Source organism: Papaver somniferum, chromosome 8 (assembly GCF_003573695.1).
Source record: "Papaver somniferum cultivar HN1 chromosome 8, ASM357369v1, whole genome shotgun sequence".
NCBI lineage: Eukaryota > Viridiplantae > Streptophyta > Magnoliopsida > Ranunculales > Papaveraceae > Papaver > Papaver somniferum.
Window position 1 is genome coordinate 132,302,441 of NC_039365.1, and position 19,332 is coordinate 132,321,772.

At 37.5% G+C, this 19,332-nt stretch overlaps 1 protein-coding gene across 1 annotated transcript in view; it reads left to right on the plus strand.

Moving 5' to 3' along the window:
* The window catches only part of LOC113306054, a 79,557-nt gene that overhangs the window by 45,169 nt on the left and 15,056 nt on the right, over positions 1-19,332 (plus strand). Inside the window, exons 5-6 of the mRNA XM_026555038.1 lie at positions 9,882-10,114; positions 10,202-10,694. Of these exons, the coding sequence (XP_026410823.1) occupies positions 9,882-10,114; positions 10,202-10,694 (726 nt within the window). The remainder of the gene's footprint in view (positions 1-9,881; positions 10,115-10,201; positions 10,695-19,332) is intronic.

Sequence of the window (19,332 nt, forward strand, 5' to 3'; positions counted from 1 at the left end):
TTGTTAGGAAATGACAACTAATTACCTATATTCCATTCAGCGAACCCTAAATTCCCTATAGGGGAATTACAATACCACCAAACTCGCATAAAAATATGAAACGGACGTGAGCAAAGCTAAAAGAACGGTAGTGTTTATATCATTCGTAGGTCTAACTCCCCAAGAGGTAATTGTATTATTTTCGGAGTCTCCCTCGGCTGTGGAATATATTAAATCCCAGACCTCTGACGTTCCCAGCCCCTCATAGACAAGTGTAATACCCAGTATATTTATTTACCATTTCGGTTCGAGTATTACTCGACTTAGTTAATTACCTTGTTGTTTGAGTTGTTGTTGAGTCATTTCCTTTGCTTTAGTCTGGGCGGGGTGACAAACACATTTTTTGTGTCTGATTTGATCTCAATTCTATGTATTTTTGGTACTTTATTTTGTACTTATTATGAGTTTTTATGTCTTTATATGTGTTTTTGAGGAAATAAGCTCTTGCTAGCTCGAAAAGTGATATTTACACTCCCTGAGAAAATTACTAAAGGCACCCAGAAAAGTGTTAAAGGAATCTAGAAAATGTGTTGGAGGCACCCGGAAAAATTAATGAGGGCACCTCACAATTACTAAAGGCACTCAATTGCTAAAGGGACCCCTACTCTGGATAGGGGGTCACTCATTTTCTTCGCGTGAAGGAAAATAAAATGATATTATTCTCAAAGATATTTTCGTTAAAGAGAGAAGATTTTGTTTGAAGATTTTGAAGAAAACAAAAAATAGAGTTATTATTCGTATTTTCTTTGATTATTTTTGGAAGATAGTATTGATTGGGAGAAAATATTATCCTGGGATTTTCTGTATTATTTTTGGAAGATGTATGTGGTTTGTAAGTGTTTTAATCTATCTAACACATTATGAAGTTCAAAAGATAAACGTTATACTTCGTAATCAAATATTCTTCCTTGAAACTTTGATCATAATAAAATGACCAAGTTTAATACTAAATACTAAAATATAACCTCGGATGTTATGTTTTCAATCTTAAACGACTTGAAAGCAACGATAGGAATGAAAACAAGTCAAGTCAGTATTACAATACCTCAAGTGGAAGGATGATGTGTTCATTGTAGTCGATATGTCTTCACGATCTTCAGGTCTTTAGAGTAATACTTGTATGTCTCAACATTCCTATACTTTCTAGTCTAACCTAAACGAAGTTGACTCTAGTACATTCAATCAAGCGACTCTAATTGAGTTTTGATACTAAAATATGACAACCAAATTTGACATACCAACAATTGGCGGGTTCAACCGACCAATGCTCTAAAAATTTCGTTTAGATCAAGAGATCAAGGTGTGTAGAAATATGTTTGCAATAGATAAAGTTAGAAAACCTCAATCTAGAACACTTACATTCACTTAGATGAGAATCCTGGATCTTTTACCACCTCTCAAGAACAATCGTATAAAGATCAATTAAGATCAATCTTTATATATCTATCTTGAGGAATCACAAAGTCTAAGACGAAGAAAACTTTGCAATTTCTATCTATCTTTCCTGAGAGAGATTATGAGAAACTGATAGCAGTAAAGAAAGATCAGGATACACAAACTATCAAGGTAAATATAGTCGGACCTGGATTCACGAATCCCCAAAGTGAAGTCTTTCAGTCGTAGACCTAATTATGTTTCTCAGAGGAAACCTGGGTCAATATAGGGTAATTCTAGAATCAACTAGGAAACAAAGTGTCAGGGATTGAATTTCTCGGTTGAAAGAGTTTCTCTATTTATAGTTTTTAAGGCCAAGGTAAGCTTAGAATTCAAGCTAAGATAACTTGAGAATCAAGAAAACACTTTTAGGTCTTCAAAATATAATTGAAGAATATACATATAGGTTCAGTTATGAAACCGTGTATAATAACTCTTCGGTTTGGCAAGTTAGCCAAATAATTGAAAGCTATGATGTTCATTCATACAACTAAAAATTAAATCATGACACACACACATAAGTGTTTAAGTGATCAATGAAGTCCTATAAGTGTTTAAGATAAATCTAGCAATGCTAAACATATTAAAATAATAAGTCTTTAAGAATCTGCTAAATATGTCAGGACAATTAGTACAACGGTTTGTGAACCACATGGCTTGTTCACGAGTCAGGGTGCAACGGTTCGTACACCGAGTTCGCCAAACGTACAAGACTCTGGAATTCAGTTGACCATATTTCGTGAACCGGGTTAGCCAACTGCTATCTAGTTTGTATCCAACTAAAATTTCAGTTCACCATGGTTTTTCAACCGGGTTAGTGAACTGTACCCAACTGAACTTACAGTTTGCGAATTGGTTCGCCAACTTTATTTATATTTCTGTAACTCAGATATCTATGGTTTGCGAACTGGTTCGTTAACCTTCCCTTAATAGAACTCTCAGTAAGTTCATATTTCTCTTTTATTATGTTTGAAATATTCCCACGTGACGAATCATTTGCATGGGCAATTTTCAGTTGATCCAAAAATTAATTCATATAACTAATATTGTTAAAGGACCGTTGAACATTTAATTACTAAATCATATTTCAAGATTTTTCACAAGACAAACTTGACTCGAAACTTATTCTTTGTAACTCTACTATAAGTCATACGACATAGTCCCAACAGATAAAAATAATGGTAAATTGAGTAAAATAGAATGGTTCAGTCTTCACATACCTGATATAAAAGTTCTCCAAATACATTCGTCGATCTTCAGTCTTCAAGGGTGATCTCTGATACTCAACTACAATTTAACCTAGTCCGAGACTTGACTTAGTAGACTATAAATCAAGATATAGTTTGATCATCTAATATTGACAACAATCTTCAGATAACAAAACTTATGGGTTCAACCGAGCATTGCTCTGAAAATAATTATCATACAAACATACCGACTGTTACAGTCTGACAAAACTAGTTCGAATTTTTCCCGGGGTCGTCAAGGTATAAATTTGTCAGATTGATGACCAGTTTAGTCTGAAGACCTTGTGACAAAAATTCTGGTGAATAGTTGGCATGATCGTACATTCGAAAGAATGATGACTAATAGTATGTTCTCATGTTAGAAAATCTTAAACCTAACGACTAAAAGGTCCAGAAATCACAATTTCCTGGAACTTCTTGATGACCATAGTCGTCAAGGTAATATAATGAAAATGATGATGACAAAACTGTGGTCGGTACGTTAAAATATATTCAACATGATGATGAATCTACGTAAAAAACGGACATTAACCTGGACATAATGGTCACTTTATTTGTCGTTGTGGTAAACTAATAACAACAACGACCAATTTGTAATTGACATGTTAGTAAAACTCTAACATGACGACTATATACGGTTGAACCCACCAAGTGTTGGTATGTCAAGTTTGGTTGTCATATTTTAGTGTGTCAAAACTCATCTAATGTCGCTTGATTATATACTAGAATCAAATTTGTTTAGGTTAGACTAGAAAGTCTAGGAATGTTGAGACATACAAGTATTACTCTGAAGACTTGAAGGATACAACAAGGACATCATCCTTCCTCTTGAGGTTAGTAATATTGACTTGAATTGTTTCATTCCTAATGTATCTTTCAAGTCGTGCTATATTGAAAACATAAATGCGAAGCTGTATATATTGTACATATTGTATAATACTCTAGTGATGTGACATGTTCATACTTGTATGATCATAGTATTAGGGAAGGCTACGAAGAATAATGCTTATCTTTTGAACTTCGTAGATATGACATCGACATAGTCTTGTATATACTGTTATGATTATGTGAAAGGGTTATGGTGAAGATTTCATCCTAAGAAACAATGTTTTACATTCGTTTAAAGGAAGTACATTCATGAACATGTTTTATGAATCGAAAGGGAAATCATTAGGCTTATTGGTTCGGCTATTCATTGCAAATCTTTGGATTACCAATATGTGTGATATGGTAGAACCGATCGTAACTTTGTTATGTATCTTGGTATAACTAATCACAATGCCTGACTTATTATTTGGTATGAGTGATTGTTATTAATTAGTGTAAGCGATCCTAAGTAATCACCATGAGATGGTATGATCAATATTTGTAATTGGTGTGACCAATCCTAGTAATTGGTGTAACTGATCCTAGTAATTGGTGTGACCGATCATAAAGTGTTGTGTAATCCATCCCTGTAATTGGTAACCGATCCTGGTAATTGGTGCAAACGATCATGGTAACTGGTGTGACCGATCACAAGCAATACCATGGGAACATGGTAACCGGTCCTAATAACTGATGTAACTGGTCCTGGTAACTTGTGCCACCGATCACAAATATTTCCATATTGAGGTATAACCGTTCCTAGTGATTGGTAGAACCGATTGAACCCATGTATGTGATTTGATATTTGATCAATCACATAGTTATCCTGGAATACAGGTCAACCAATTCTAAACTTGTTTGGAAGTGTGGTATAACTGATTCCAAGAATGTAAATCCATGTAAATATGAATAAGGATTTACAGTGAAGAGATGTCAACATACTTTGAACACGTACAACAACTCTTATCATTTATTGTTTAAAGATATTCCTTAGTACTCAAGGAGATCCTGTGCCAAAATAAATTGAGAATCTTTTAATTAAGGTTTTTGGTTTTATATGCTTTAATTACCAACAATTAAATGCATATCTCGAGAGAATAAAAATTACTAATGTGCATTTACTAATTGGAGATTTTATAATGAGAGATTTCAGAAATATTGGACAAGCATTTATTGGAATTAGGAAAACCGAATTTTGCTATTAATTGCATATCTTGAGACTATTTTCGGTTTTGGAAATTCCTTGGTATCCAAACACCCTTGGTCTATAAATACCTAAGTTTGCATTTCTAGCAAACTATCCTAAGAGCGATGCAAACTTCATTTCTTGTTGTTTCTGGTGGAGCCGTCTATTCGGAGTGGAAAGTATCCTAATTAGGTGAAATATCTTACGACCACTCGTTTAAAGACTTCGGTGGGATCAAGAAGCTCTACAAGTACCGTTGGTGGGAAACTAGATAATTGTAGTGTTATTAGTTTTCAATTGGTTTGATTGACTAACGGTTGTTGAAACTTTAAATGTACCTAGTTTGTTTATTCTTGAGAATCTTCTCTTCTGATATAAGATTCACTCAAACTAGATCGAAGTATCGACGGGATCTTTAGAACTGTTTGTAGATCTAAATACATCTTGTGATAATCCATTGTTAACAGACTCTGTTTTATGTGTGATTGATAATAAGAGATTCAAGTGTGTTGTGCAGGTTATTATTGAAGATTAAAGAAAATTTGAAGACGAAGAATATTTCTGATTAGTTCTCATATATTTGTGTGTGCACAAACCTTGATCGGCTGGGATCCAACTAGAATTGGGTTTATTCGATTGATTAGTTGTGTTAGATCGGCATCACTTTATAGCTTCTCATTGAGATCTATATTGATTGATTGGGAAAATAAACTTAACTGTTTTGGTAGTTGTTAGTGCATAGCTCGGTTGAACCCACCAAGATTTGGTATGTCAAGTTTGGTTGTCATATTTTAGTGAATCAAAACTCATTTAATAGTCGCTTGATTATGTACTAGATTTAACTTCGTATAGGTCAGCTTGAAAGTATTAGGATATGAGACATTACAGGTATTGCGAAGACTTGAAGAAGTGAAGAATCAAGGAGCTACAACGACAACATCATCCTTCCACTTGAGGTTAATGATATTTGACATGAACTGTTTCATTCCCTAGCGTATCTTTCAAGTCGTGCGTATTGAAAACAAAATTGCGAAGCATGATTGAACACTAGATAGACATAGTATTAAGGAATACAATATGAGGTTTATTGCTTAACCATTAAACTTTGTAGATAAGACATCGACATAATAGTTTGAATGCGATTGTGATTATGTATGGGTATGAGGTGAGGATTTCATCCTAGGAAACAATATTTTACATTTGTTTTAAGGAAGTAAATTCATGAACTTGTTTTGTGAATCGAAAAGAAAATTACCATGCGTTATTTGTATTGTTATTCATTGCATATATTTTGAACAACCAATATGTGTGATTAGTATAACCGCCCATGACTTGTTTGTGTTCTTGGTAAAACTATTCACAAAGGCATGACTTTTGTATTGGTATGACTTTTATTAGTGAAACCGATCTTAAGTAATCACCTGATATGGTATGATCGAGTTTGTGATTTGTGTAAGACCAACTCTGGGGAACCGATCCTATGGACATGTGCAACACATTCAAGTTAGATACCATATATATGTGGGGACCAATCCTAGTACCTAGTCAACCGGATTTTGGAAAGCTAGTGTGACTATGCACAATACTCACATGGAGGTAGAACCGAAACTTGTTTTGGTAGAACCGTTAAACCCATGATTTGTGATTGAGTGCTCTTGATCAATCACATAGTTCTTGAAAGTGACATGAACCAATTCTAAACTTGTTTGGAAGTGTGGAAAATCGGTTTCAAGATTGTAAATATGAAAGAGGACTTACAAAGTAAGGATGTCGACATATTTTGAACACGTGCAATAAAGGTTAATCTTTAATTGTTCAAAGTTATTCCTTAATAGCTAAAGGAAGAAATTCCCAGGATCGAAACATAAATAAGTTAAGAATCTTTTAATTAAGGTTGTTAATTTTATTTTAAGAAAATGAGAATTAGTAATGTGCATTTACTAGTTAGAGATTTTCCAAAGAGATTTTCGGTCAATATTTTGGATAGAGCATTTCCAGGAATTATAGAAACCGAGTCTGAGCTTTAATGAATATCTTGAGAATATTTTCGATTTTGGAAATTCCTTGTTGTCCAAACTTCCTTGTCTATAAATACTTGAAGTTTGCATTTCTAGCAAACTAATCCTTCGTGACAATAAACTTCCTCGGTTGTGTTGTTACTGGTGAAGCCTCCTATTCGGAGAGGAAAGTAACCTAATTAGGAGAAATATCTTACGGCCGCTCAGTTTAAAGTCTTCTTTGGGATTGACAAGCTCTATTAGTACCGTTGGTGGGAAACTAGTACTTGTCTTATACACTGGTGGGATGAAATGGTATACAAGGAGAACCATTAAGCAAGATAGAAATCTTTGTAGTAGATATGCACTGATAAATGAGTGAAAACCACTTCTCTCTAAAGCCTATTCTCTTCATAACTTCAATGAAAAAAATCCCATTCTAGCTTGTAAAAAGATTTGGACATGTCGAGCTTCAATGCCAAATAACTATCACCTTTCTTTTTCCTTTTAAGTGTATGGATAATCTCATGAGCAAGAGAGATATTATCTAAGATAAGTTTATCTGATACATAAGCTGATTGTAAAGGGGATATCACTCTTGCCATTAGTTCAGATTTTAGGTTCATGATGCACATTTTGGGCAGGTTGTAATTACAACATACTTCCAAAAATAATTTAGACTTCATATCAAATTGTATAAATTATATGCCATATGAACTAGATATCGGAGCCCATCTCAAAAGTTTGGATCATTTAACATAATTTGGGCCGAAATTCTACCGGAAATTCCGATTTTGGTATTCAAGGTGGAGAAATGTTTGATTTCACCGAGACGAAATTTGACAGGAATTGACCGGAATTCTTGGTTGATTTTCTGTTGACTCGGCCGAAATTTTCCAGAAGTAGCCGGAAATCTCCGTTGAAAGTTTTCAAATCTGTACGGATCTTGGTTTTCTACTATTTAAATGAATATTTGTTTCTTTTTATAAAAATTGGTGGTATTTTTTATTATATCCATGTGTGAAAAATGTATGATATACATATTATAGGTAGGTACAAAATTCGAAAACAAAATTTCCATAATTACTCCGAAATTTCAACCAAAAATCTCCCCCCTATAAAGTTGACCCAGTATATCAGTCCAGACCGAAATAGACCGAATCCGGAATTAACTACTTTGGTCACGAGAGCTACATCGGTCATGAGGGCGAATCCAAGTGACAAACACTCCGAAAAACAAAGAGAAAAGAGATGAATTGAACCGGTTAAACTCAGTCTCCCCGTTCGCGTTACTATTATAACGGCTAGTTTCGCCAATCTCTATTTTAAATTATTTATACTTACCTCTTTTCTTTCTAATCAAACAAAAGAATAGAAAAGAAAACCCAAACCATCTGCTCCGTTTTTTTCATTTGAACTCAAACCCTAATTCCCCCTTTTCTTTCTTATCAAACGGGAGAACAGAGAAGAAATTCTGCTCCAATTCGTTTATTTGAATTCTTTCTTATCAAACAAAAGAATAGAAAAAAAAACCCAAACCATCTGATTTTGCTCTGTTTCTTTCATTTGAACTCAAACCCTAATGTTGGAAAAAATTGGGTTTCACAAAGGATGAATGACACAGAGAAGAAATTGTTGCACTCCAAAGCTTTCAAGGCTTGTATAAATTTCTTTTAGACAAATATTTCTACCCTCCCAATAACAATTGGCGATTACAACAGGTATGCGAAATATTGCCTTCAGGATACAATGAAAGCCCTGCAACGAAAACTGAATTCAAGGTTTGTACCCCTTGATTCAATCAAGAACACACAAAGAGATTTCTGATTTCTGATGATGCTTTTTGAAACAGAGAAAACAGATTGATTTTTCTTATATCTTAAACGAAACTGGGAGAAGCTATTTATAAAGGGTTTTGCACCTGTTGGGAATAGGTGTTTCTATTCACGAACCGTCATGTTCCTTCATCATCAGACATCAATGGCGATGCCCCCCAGGACCCCCCTTTGGTTAGTAATGTTGAAAATATTCCAACACCTAATTCCCCCTATTCTTTCTTATCAAACGGAAGAACAGAAAAGAAATTCTGCTCCCATTCGTTTATTTGAAAAGTGAAATAGGTTTTCCACGAACCCTAACTGAAACCATAACACAAAGTTTGCTCCTTTCTCTGCTTAAACTTCTGATTACACAAAAACCCTAAATTGGAAGCCGTGGTGGTAGCTGAATAATTGAATTATGTCGCAAATTCCGGAGGATATCATCATCAACATCTTGTCTCGACTGCCCATTGATTCAATCGCACGGTTTAGGTGTGTCTCCAAATCTTGGTCGGATTTGTTCTCAAACCCCTATCTTTTTAAGCTTCATCGCAGCATGTTTTTGGTAACTGTAACTTAGGGGTCCTGGTAGAAAATCTTGATAAGGACGATATAGTTTACACGAAGTATAATCCCGAGTCATTCAAAGCCTGGTTAGCAATTTGGGATCCGGCATACATACGGAACGACAAAAGTACGGATATTATTCAGATTTTTAAAAATTAAATTCGGTCACAAATTCGGTCAACGTTTGTGATTGGGTAGTAGTGCGGAACGACATACGTACGTGTATAATTCGTTTTTGAGATATGAGTTCGGAAAACAAAATTCGGCAGACATATATAATAAATTAATCAATATTTATAATATGAAAGACTAATTTAATATACATAATTGGTTTAGAAGGTGAAAAATAAATTTTAATATGAAATAAAAATGGTATAACACATTATATATTAAAGATAGAAAGAATCTGACGTGCGTTAAGTATTGGCACAATGGTTTGGTGCTCGGTTTGGGACCTTGAGACTCAGGTTCGAGTCCTCACATTCGCAATATTTTTTGTGAAGGAAAAATTAAAAGCTTGGATCAGCAAATCTGATGGATGAGTTTGAGTGAAACTCGAATAGTTCGGCGAATTCCTAACTTGGATTCAAAGTAGATTATGATAACCCCATTGACCTTGACTACCCTTTCGAATTTAAAAGACATTTCTTTGTCGGCTGCGAACACGGGTTAGTCTGTTACATAACTGCGTCTAAAGATATGATTTTATGGAACTCTTACACAGGGCATTATAGAAGACTCCCAGAACCCTTCTTTTAGAACGGGAAAAAGTTTTGATATAGAAACTGTGGATGTTAGATATGGGTTCTCTTATGACCCAAAAAATGAAGATCATAGAGTTGGAACACTGGTGATTACATCGTTTAGATCTGCTGATCTGAATGTCTACTCCCTAAAGGCAGACATATGGAAGACAAGTAGTATCCAATTTGTACATGCTCCCAAGGGAGAGCTACAGTTTTGCAATGGTAAACTCCACTGGCTGGAAACCAATTGAAATCACGAATTCCTGCTGGTATCGTTTGATATTCAAACTGAGGTCAGGAGACAACTCCAGATGCCGCATGAACTTTTGGGTACCACTGAATTACAGATGTGTGCACTTGGAGGTGCTTTATATCTATATTGGAGTGACCAAGAGGGTGCTCAAGTATGGCTCATGAAGGATTATGCTGTCCAAGATTCTTGGATAAGACTGATCTCTATCGATCATAAAGTATTTCCTATACATCCGTATTTTCATCTAAAGGGGATTCTAGGTGGACTCGTTCTCTTTGAGAGGCCGGGTAAAGACCAATTCGTGTACCATCTTCAACAAAAGAGAATGATAAAACTGCAGATATATGAGGGGTATGAAAGCGATGATGATTATGATGGATGGAATGATTATATAAGAGTAGTCTATATGTGGTCAATATCGTGGAGCATGGACCAACTATCAGAGTCAAGATACAGACATGAGATCCGGATCCGTGCTTCTCTGGTAGATTCAAGGGATAGGACTGTGTTGCAACCTATCTCAGATGCAGCAACAGAGGTAAGTATTCTTCTCTTTTGAAGCACTTTGTTGTTGTAATGAAATGCATAGGAGAGAAGTGATAGATTTGTTTCTGCATGTTTTTTTGCTCCTCCCCTAGTCATTCATATTGTCTGACCAGGGGCAGTGTCAAAATATACAGTTTTATTCTGCTTATTGCCTGTAAGTAATACCAAATTGAGTACCAGCGTTTCAGTGCGTCCTTGTCCGTGGTCATGATGTTAAGAATGTTGGCATACAAATTAAGGTCTCTCTTCTTTGTCAATGTGCATGCATACACCATAAAATGCTTTGACAAGTGGATGGTGATTAGAACCTGGAGCAAGATAATAACAAAGCAACACAATACACTATAACAACTCCAAGAATGCTTAGAAACTAAGCTAATCTCATTTTTGTAATAAAGAAGTACCCCTTTTTCCTATAAAAAGGGAGAAGATAAGGAAGAAAAAGGGGACAGATTTTTAGTTAGCTAAGTAGGAGGAAGAAATCCACTAACAGGGTTGGTCTCCTACCTTCGTTTTACCTTCGCATACCTTCGTTATACTTTCGTTTTACCTTTGTATACCTTCGTTATACCTTCGTTACTGAACACTTTCACTGAATTCTCTTTCTAATGGAGATTCATAACCTCTGTAATCAAACCCAAACTTAATAAAATCGTTACTATCATTACCCAGTGGATGTAGGCATATCCGAACCACGTAAATCACTTGTGTTTATGTCTTCTTATGTTTATATCTTGTTTGTGTTGGAAAAAAAAATGGGTTTCACAAAGGATGAATGACACAGAGAAGAAATTGTTGCACTCCAAAACTTTCAAGGCTTGTATAAATTTCTTTTAGACAAATATTTCTACCCTCCCAATAACAATTGGCGATTACAACAGGTATGCGAAATATTGCCTTCAGGATACAATGAAAGCCCTGCAACGAAAACTGAATTCAAGGTTTGTACCCCTTGATTCAATCAAGAACACACAAAGAGATTTCTGATTTCTGATGATGCTTTTTGAAATAGAGAAAACAGATTGATTTTTCTTATATGTTAAACGAAACTGGGAGAAGCTATTTATAAAGGGTTTTGCACCTGTTGGGAATAGGTTTTTTTATTCGCCAACAGGTTTCTATTCACGAAACGTCAGGTTCCTTCATCAACAGACATCAATGGTGTCTTTTGGATTCGAAATTTTCGAACAGGCTTTTATCGGCGATGCCCCCCAGGACCCCCCTTTGGTTAGCGGCGTTGAAAATATTCCAACAGTTTGTTATCTCCTAATTACCTCTTATTTTTCATATTGCTATATTATTTTGATCGATTGATTGTGACGCTAGAAAAATGGAGTTCACAATTTGACGCTAGAAACATGGATTGGGTAAAGAATTTATTCTACCTCCATTTTATAATTTTTCAAACTTTTTGCTAAGTTTCTGAAATCAGTTTTCCATTTTACTGATTTTTAAGTCACTGTTCACGATGATCCAGTGAATCAATCTTTTGAACTTGTTTTCTGTTTAATGGATTTATTATACCCATATCTCAAATATTATTTGTTAAGCTTTTAATAAGGTCTTGTAAGTTTTTGTTTGAAAGAAGAAAACCTCTTTTTCCTTGCTACTGTGAATTGTGTACCTTTATGCCACTTCGATCTCATATTTTGATTTGTATCTGTGTTAGCTCCTCCATTTTGAGATACTGATAAATTTTGAATGGTATAAATGGTTTAATGAATCATTGAAAGTGCTTCTTAATATTTCTGTTGATTCCCATCCCGACATCTTTCATTTTGCAAGACCCTTGTGGTTCCCTGATTATTTACTTTCTTCACGTCTCTTTTAAGATTAGACTTAGTGTTTAAGATAAAAGACTTGTTTGTCATTACTGGCTGGAAAATGAATTAAAGTGCAATGAAATTTTCGTTTTCTAACTTAATTTAAGCCTTGTACTAGCTTCTATCATCGTTCTGATATCATAATTTTCGAACCTTCGATGGAGTTTTCTAAAATGGGTCCTTATAACCTTGCCTTTTGTGTTGTTCGAGAAAATGACTCAATGATTATTGTCTTCGGGTTTCCTTCATTTTGATGTAAAGGTGACTCGATGATTATAGTTGTTTGATAAAAAAAAAATGTTTCAGATGTCGGATGACAGTTCATTACTTTATGTCTTTATCTTTCGTACTTTATGACTTTATTCTTTGTACTTTGTGTCTCTATCTTATCTACTTTGTCAAATGTCAGTATAAAAGTCAAACTACTGTATCTTCTCTACTTTATTTTGTCAGAAAATGCTTTCTTATCTTACTTCCTAGTTTTTATGAATCAATAAAGTTAAAAGTAGGCTTTTGATTAACCTTTGTTCTAATCTTACTTTGTACCAGCATCCCAACGAATGAGCTAAGAAGATGATGCTTCGATGTAAGGCTCCGATGATAGATCCCGTCCTTGTGCTTATGAAGATAAGCCTTGCGACGATGGAGTAGTACTAATAACGGACCAAACCAAAAAGAACAATGAGCTACCCGATGTACAGTGATGCAGCTCCGGTGAGGCAATGCCTGCGACGATGGTGTAAATGACCAAAGTATCACGAAGGCTCTTCAACCTCAGCAACGATGGTCCAACCCCGATGATGACGAGGAACTAAAGTCAATGAGCCAAAGGACAACCCAAAGCCAACAATGATGATACAATTCTGATTCTCAACCGGATGCTGTTGCCGTTAGAATCTAAGTACGATAATGTTGCTCGGTTTCGATGATAAGCGTCCTGGCCAGCCCGATGTTGCACTGGTGGAAATACGAAGCTGAAAGAACAAAATCATCGCCTCAGACAATAATTCGTCCAACTGCCAAAGCTAAAAAATGACGGAATAGGACGAAGCGTTGAGAATTCGCAGCTCAATTCAAGAGATTACTGCAAGTTTTTCTATTCATCTTTTCGCAGGTCTGCGACCAATGGCATGGCATCTACGGCGATGCAACGATAATAAAAATTCTTCGGTGTAGCTTCAGTCATCGCTCCCACAGTTCAAACGAAAGACCCAGCAAATCCAGACCAGCTTAAACAACTCAATTCGTGGAGAGAGCAGCAGTTCAAATTGGAGATTGGACCTACATCACTGCAAAAGATGCACGAGGACCTGTGACGATGATGTCAACCCATAAAACGATGATAAGCCAAAGCCTTGCTATAATGATTCAAATTCTGAAGCAGGTGAACCAAAGTTCGATACCGATGCTGCAAAGTCTTGAGACGAATTCAAAAGACGATGACCCAAAGGCCAGCGACGATAAGCCAAAGTGCAATTTCGATCCCTAACTCTGATACGAAGATGCAAAGCCGCCAAAAATGATAGTACAAAACCCGATCGCCAAGATGCAATTCCAACAACGATGCAATCTCTAACTGCTGAAGCATTCACGACCATGCCGAACCATATGGTGCAACCAAAAATCTGCAGCTTCACGACTCGAGTCCAATAATGCTGTAAAGCCGCCATTTCATAACCACCGAACGAACCAAAGTCTAGAACCGATGATCAAAGAATCCCGAAGCAAAGCCCAAGGACGATGGTTCAATCCTAATGAGGACGAAGAGCTAAAGATTTCCACGACGATCCAAAGTACAAAGACGATGATCTATTCTTGACGACGAAGAAGACGATGAGCCTAAGCTCGACTCCGAAGATAGAGTTGGCGCACAAGCAACTGGATGATCTGTGCCCAATGGCGATGACATCAAAACCAAATGACGATGCAAAGTCTTTTGAACAACGTAAACCAGACGACGAATCAAAGCTGGACGAAGAAGATGTAAGGAACTTACGTCAGCAAATCTTAAGACAGGCGGTATCTCGAACGACGGTGCTGTTTGGAGGACATTGAGATAACAACTCTACAAGCCATACCAACAATAGGGAGAACCCCAGTAGGGATCAAAGAAGTAGATATGCGCCTGCTAGCTGATGAGGAGTAGCTCAGTCAGTAGCAACCGAGGCTCTTCAAAGGCTATGAAACATGCAACGGCAATGACAAAGGCTATATATCTGCGACGTGGAGCATCCCTGCTGCTGAGACATGCTATCGAGTATCTCATCGTTGATGTGGAAATGCTATATTCAGGAGACAAGCTAGCAAGGAAGAATACTCCCATCGCAACAAGGAACCGAAGAACTAATCCACAATCAAGGGGCAAAATTTAACTTTCAGCACCATCGATGCGAATACGACCCGGCTGGAGCAACACAAACAGCAATTAACCAAAGTCCGTGAAACAATTCACGGTTCCTGCGATGCAGAAGACAGTTCAGGTACTCTTAAGGAGCCAAAGTCAAGCTAAGACGATCAGCATTGACAATGAACCAAATCCAACGCCGGTATTAATGATCCTCCAAGCAATGATAGCACCGATTCATTCCAGGGTTGGTAAAGCCCGACGACTAAGAGGCAAGCCCCATCCCAATAATACCTCTGACGAAGATCAGCCCAATTCGATGATAACTCCCCAAATCCAGTGTTGCAGTCCGGATCCCAGTCGGATGACCAAGCTAAAATGCCAGTGGAGGCAACCAAAAAAGTTTAGCTCAAGCTCAATTAACAGCTATTGTTGGAATACAGATAAAAGCCGAGGTTTAACCCAAGTCTGATATCGACGATGGCATGAAGATGCCAGGTCTGACGTCGACGACGATGGGTTGACCTACCTTCTACGCGATGTACAAATATCATGATAGTGTGAAGTCTGGTAAAGATGAACCAAAGTTCAATAGCGAAGAGGTGAAGTCTTGTGACAACAAAGCAAAATACAACGATGAAGAAACAGCTCCGCTTCCCAGCCTGATGATGCAGATCCGATTCTTTTTCCGATGATGCAACTCCAGTAAATGACGTGAAGAAAAATCGCAGCTCAACTTAATGAATGATCTCCCAAGTAGGATTCATAGCAGGGCCGATGCTATGAAACAATCAACAACTCAATTCAAGGTACCTTAATAGTGAAATCCCAACATGGACTCTTTGCATCCAAGAAACGAAGAGTATAACACGACAAGGCTGCTGAAACATCTCTTACGAAGATCTATGTCACTGCTTCATAACAAACGAAGGTATAAAGTCGGCCGACGATGATATACAATCTTTTGCTACGATGAGCCAAAGTTTCGTGACGATGTGTTCTGTACGAAAACGTGTGCCAAAGTCCAAAGACGTAAAGCCATATGCCGATGCGAATTCCGATAACCAAAATTACCCGAAGCACAGTCGGTCTGACATAGATCAAATCTGATAACGGCAACGACGGCTATGACCTTCCATTCCGAAGATAAAGCTTTCATCCTCCCAGCCAAGGATAACCACGAGCCTCCAGTACGATGATGCAACTCCAATGATGGTCTAGAATACAACACGATAATGCTGCTACATAATCCAAACCCAAGTTCAAGCAAGGAGATCGAAGGAGCAGGATATCAACCAGTTGTCCCGTACGATACCCAAAGCTCATAGTCATTGCTGTAGAATGGTGTTCTCTATCAGAAACTACTTCAAAGACTACTTCATTTGGTGGAATGCTCAAGTGACGGCGCTCCAATGATCAGCACCAAAAAGGACCAGCAGCAGCTCAAATTCAGAGATGCATGGCAAAGATGACGTCCAGAGATGCACGGTGCTCAAGCTCAACAACTCCTAAGACATGCATAAGCTCAGACGTTGGTGCTGTTTGGATAGACCCTCCACTCGGATGATGACAAAATCAACTCGAAGATAGTCCCCCCACCGCAGCAGCTCAAATGTATATTAACAGTACAAACGTCACAACGAAGGATAGGGTACCCAAAGTGACGATAATGCAAGTCCCATGACGATGATGAAGATGTCAAATCTTGCAAAGATTGCGATCGTGAAGATGTCAAATCCCGCAACGAGGGTGTCAAGACGGACGTAAGAAACCTGAAGCTCGGTTTACCCGGCTCGTAGCTTAAACCCGACGACAACTATGATAGCTCCAGTCTCCTAGTACCATGATGCGGATACTCGATGTTAAAACTACATGAGGTACAAGTATCACGATGAAGAGGAATCTTTCAACGAAGAACCAAACCCGGACGATGACTCAGACCCTATGGAGGTGAACCAAGGTTCCATAAGGAAGATACAAAGACCGATGACGGTGCAAAGTCCGATCATAAGGGTGGGATTCATAAACCCCACAACTCTGGTACTCAAGAGATAACCAACGAAGCCACCCTCCACAGCATCTCAAAGTTCTACCATAAAGAAGCATAGTAGCTGGACGTTGATAACCAAAGGCTTTGAAGTCAGGTGCAGCACTTGCTCGATGAAGGAGCCTCATGGAGACACTAAAATGGGCGTACGAAGCGGCACATCTCCGAGTCTCATAAAGATGATGAAAGAAGTTCAAAATCGGCGTGTAGGTCAAACCTCAATGTAGTAGACCAGCTCCACCAGCTATACATAAAGCTGATCAATGAGCAACTGTCAGGATTTGTTTATGGAATCACTGACAACCGCGGAATAACGGATCTTGAGATATTATGATGAATAATAAGTAAACCAAGCACAAGCAACTATAATAATACGAGAAAGATAAATCAACTCACAAGACACAAGATTTATAGTGGTTCGACCAATACATACAACTTGTATATATTGTCTACGTCCACTTTGAGCCGCACCAACTCAAATCCACTATGAAGAAAAACTATTACAAGGTCGTGTGAATCCCAGCAAACACTTGGTTACACCACAACAATTACCCGAGACGATAACCTTGTCTCTTGTTCCTCACCAATATGCTCTCACAAAGAAACCCTAGCTTTATCCTTAAAAGTTATACAAAAAATCTCTCACCGATCTCTTAATCGTTTTCTACACAATTATTCTACAAAGCCTAGTTGCCTATTTATATAGGTTACAAACTTGGACATCAAGAATCCTAGCCGGTTTAGGAAACCCCTTCCCTAAATAACCACGGCTAACTTTAGGAAATAATAATTAGTCTTCAATAACTAACAATCTCCCACTTTGAAGACTCATTGATTGTCTTCAATTCTTATTTTTCTTCAACTTTGGATTGACGGTGCTAAAGCATCTTCACGTAAGTGCGGCTCCCCTCCCAGATCCTCATTCTGAGAGACCAACTAAAGCCTTGCAGAGCTTTAGATTGTCTGATGTAACTCCCTTGGTAAACATATCCGCTGGATTCTTCACACCAAGAATCTTCTCGAGCTTCAATTCTCCTTCTTCTAAGAGATCCCGAATGAAATGATAACGAATATCTATATGCTTCGTCCTAGCGCTGAGTTCTTGGCTAAATGCATAGCTCTTTGACTATCGCTAAACAGAACACTATCTCGTTGTTCCTTTCCCAACTTATCTAACAAACCTCGTAACCAAATCATATCCTTGCTCGCTTCTGTTACTGCTACGTACTCAGCTTCCGTAGTAGACAATGTTACCAACTTCTGTAACCGTGAGTTCCAACTCACTGCAACTGACCCCATAGTATAAACATAACCGGTCGTACTTCGCCTTTTATTTACATCACCTGCGAAGACTGCATCCACATAATCCCTCAAGATAGAACCACCTTTTCCATAACACAATGGTACGTTTTTGTTTCCTCTCAAATACCTGAGAATCCACTTCACAGCTTCCCAATGTTATTTTCCTGGGTTGCTTGCATATCTACTCACTACTCCCACTGCATGTGCAATATCCGGTCTCGTGCACATCATAGCATACATTAGACTCTCAATAGCCGGAGAATATGGTACGTTAGCCATGTACTCCTTTTCTTCATTTGTCTTCGCATACTGCATACTTGAAAGACGGATTTGACTTCCAAGTGGAGAACTAACTGGTTTAACATTCTCCATATTGAACCTTTTCAGCACTCGTTCAATATATTCAGCCTGACTAAGCATAAGTACACCCTTAGATCTATCTCTTATGATCCTCATACCAAGAATCTGCTTTTCTTCACCAAGATCTTTCATAGCAAACTCACTTGCTAATTCTTTATTCAAATTCTCAACTTCTTGTAGAGATGTTCCGGAAACCAACATATCATCCACATAAAGTAATAATATGATGTAGTCAGAACCGCACCTTTTGAAGTAACAACAATGATCTGCATTACACCGTGAGTAACCACCTCTATGCATGAAGTTATCAAACTTCTTGTACCACTGTCTCGGGGCTTGCTTTAAACCATACAAACTCTTCTTTAGCTTGCACACCATCTCTTCCTTGCCTTTTACTATGAATCCTTCTGGCCGCTTCATGTAAATTTCTTCATCTAGGTCACCATGAAGAAAAGATGTCTTTACATCCAACTGTTCAAGGTAGAGATCTTTAGAAGCCACTAGACTTAATACCACTAGTATAGTAGTCATCTTCACAACTGGAGAAAATATCTCGTTGTAATCAACACCAGGCTTTTGCTGATAACTTTTCACAACCAACCTCGCCTTGTAGCGAATTTCTCCATTTTCCTCAGATTTCATTCGGTAAACCCACTTGTTATGCAACGCCTTCTTACCTCTTGGTAATTTTACTAACACCCAAGTGTCATTCTCCTCAAGTGAATTCATCCCATCTTCCATAGCAAGTTGCCAC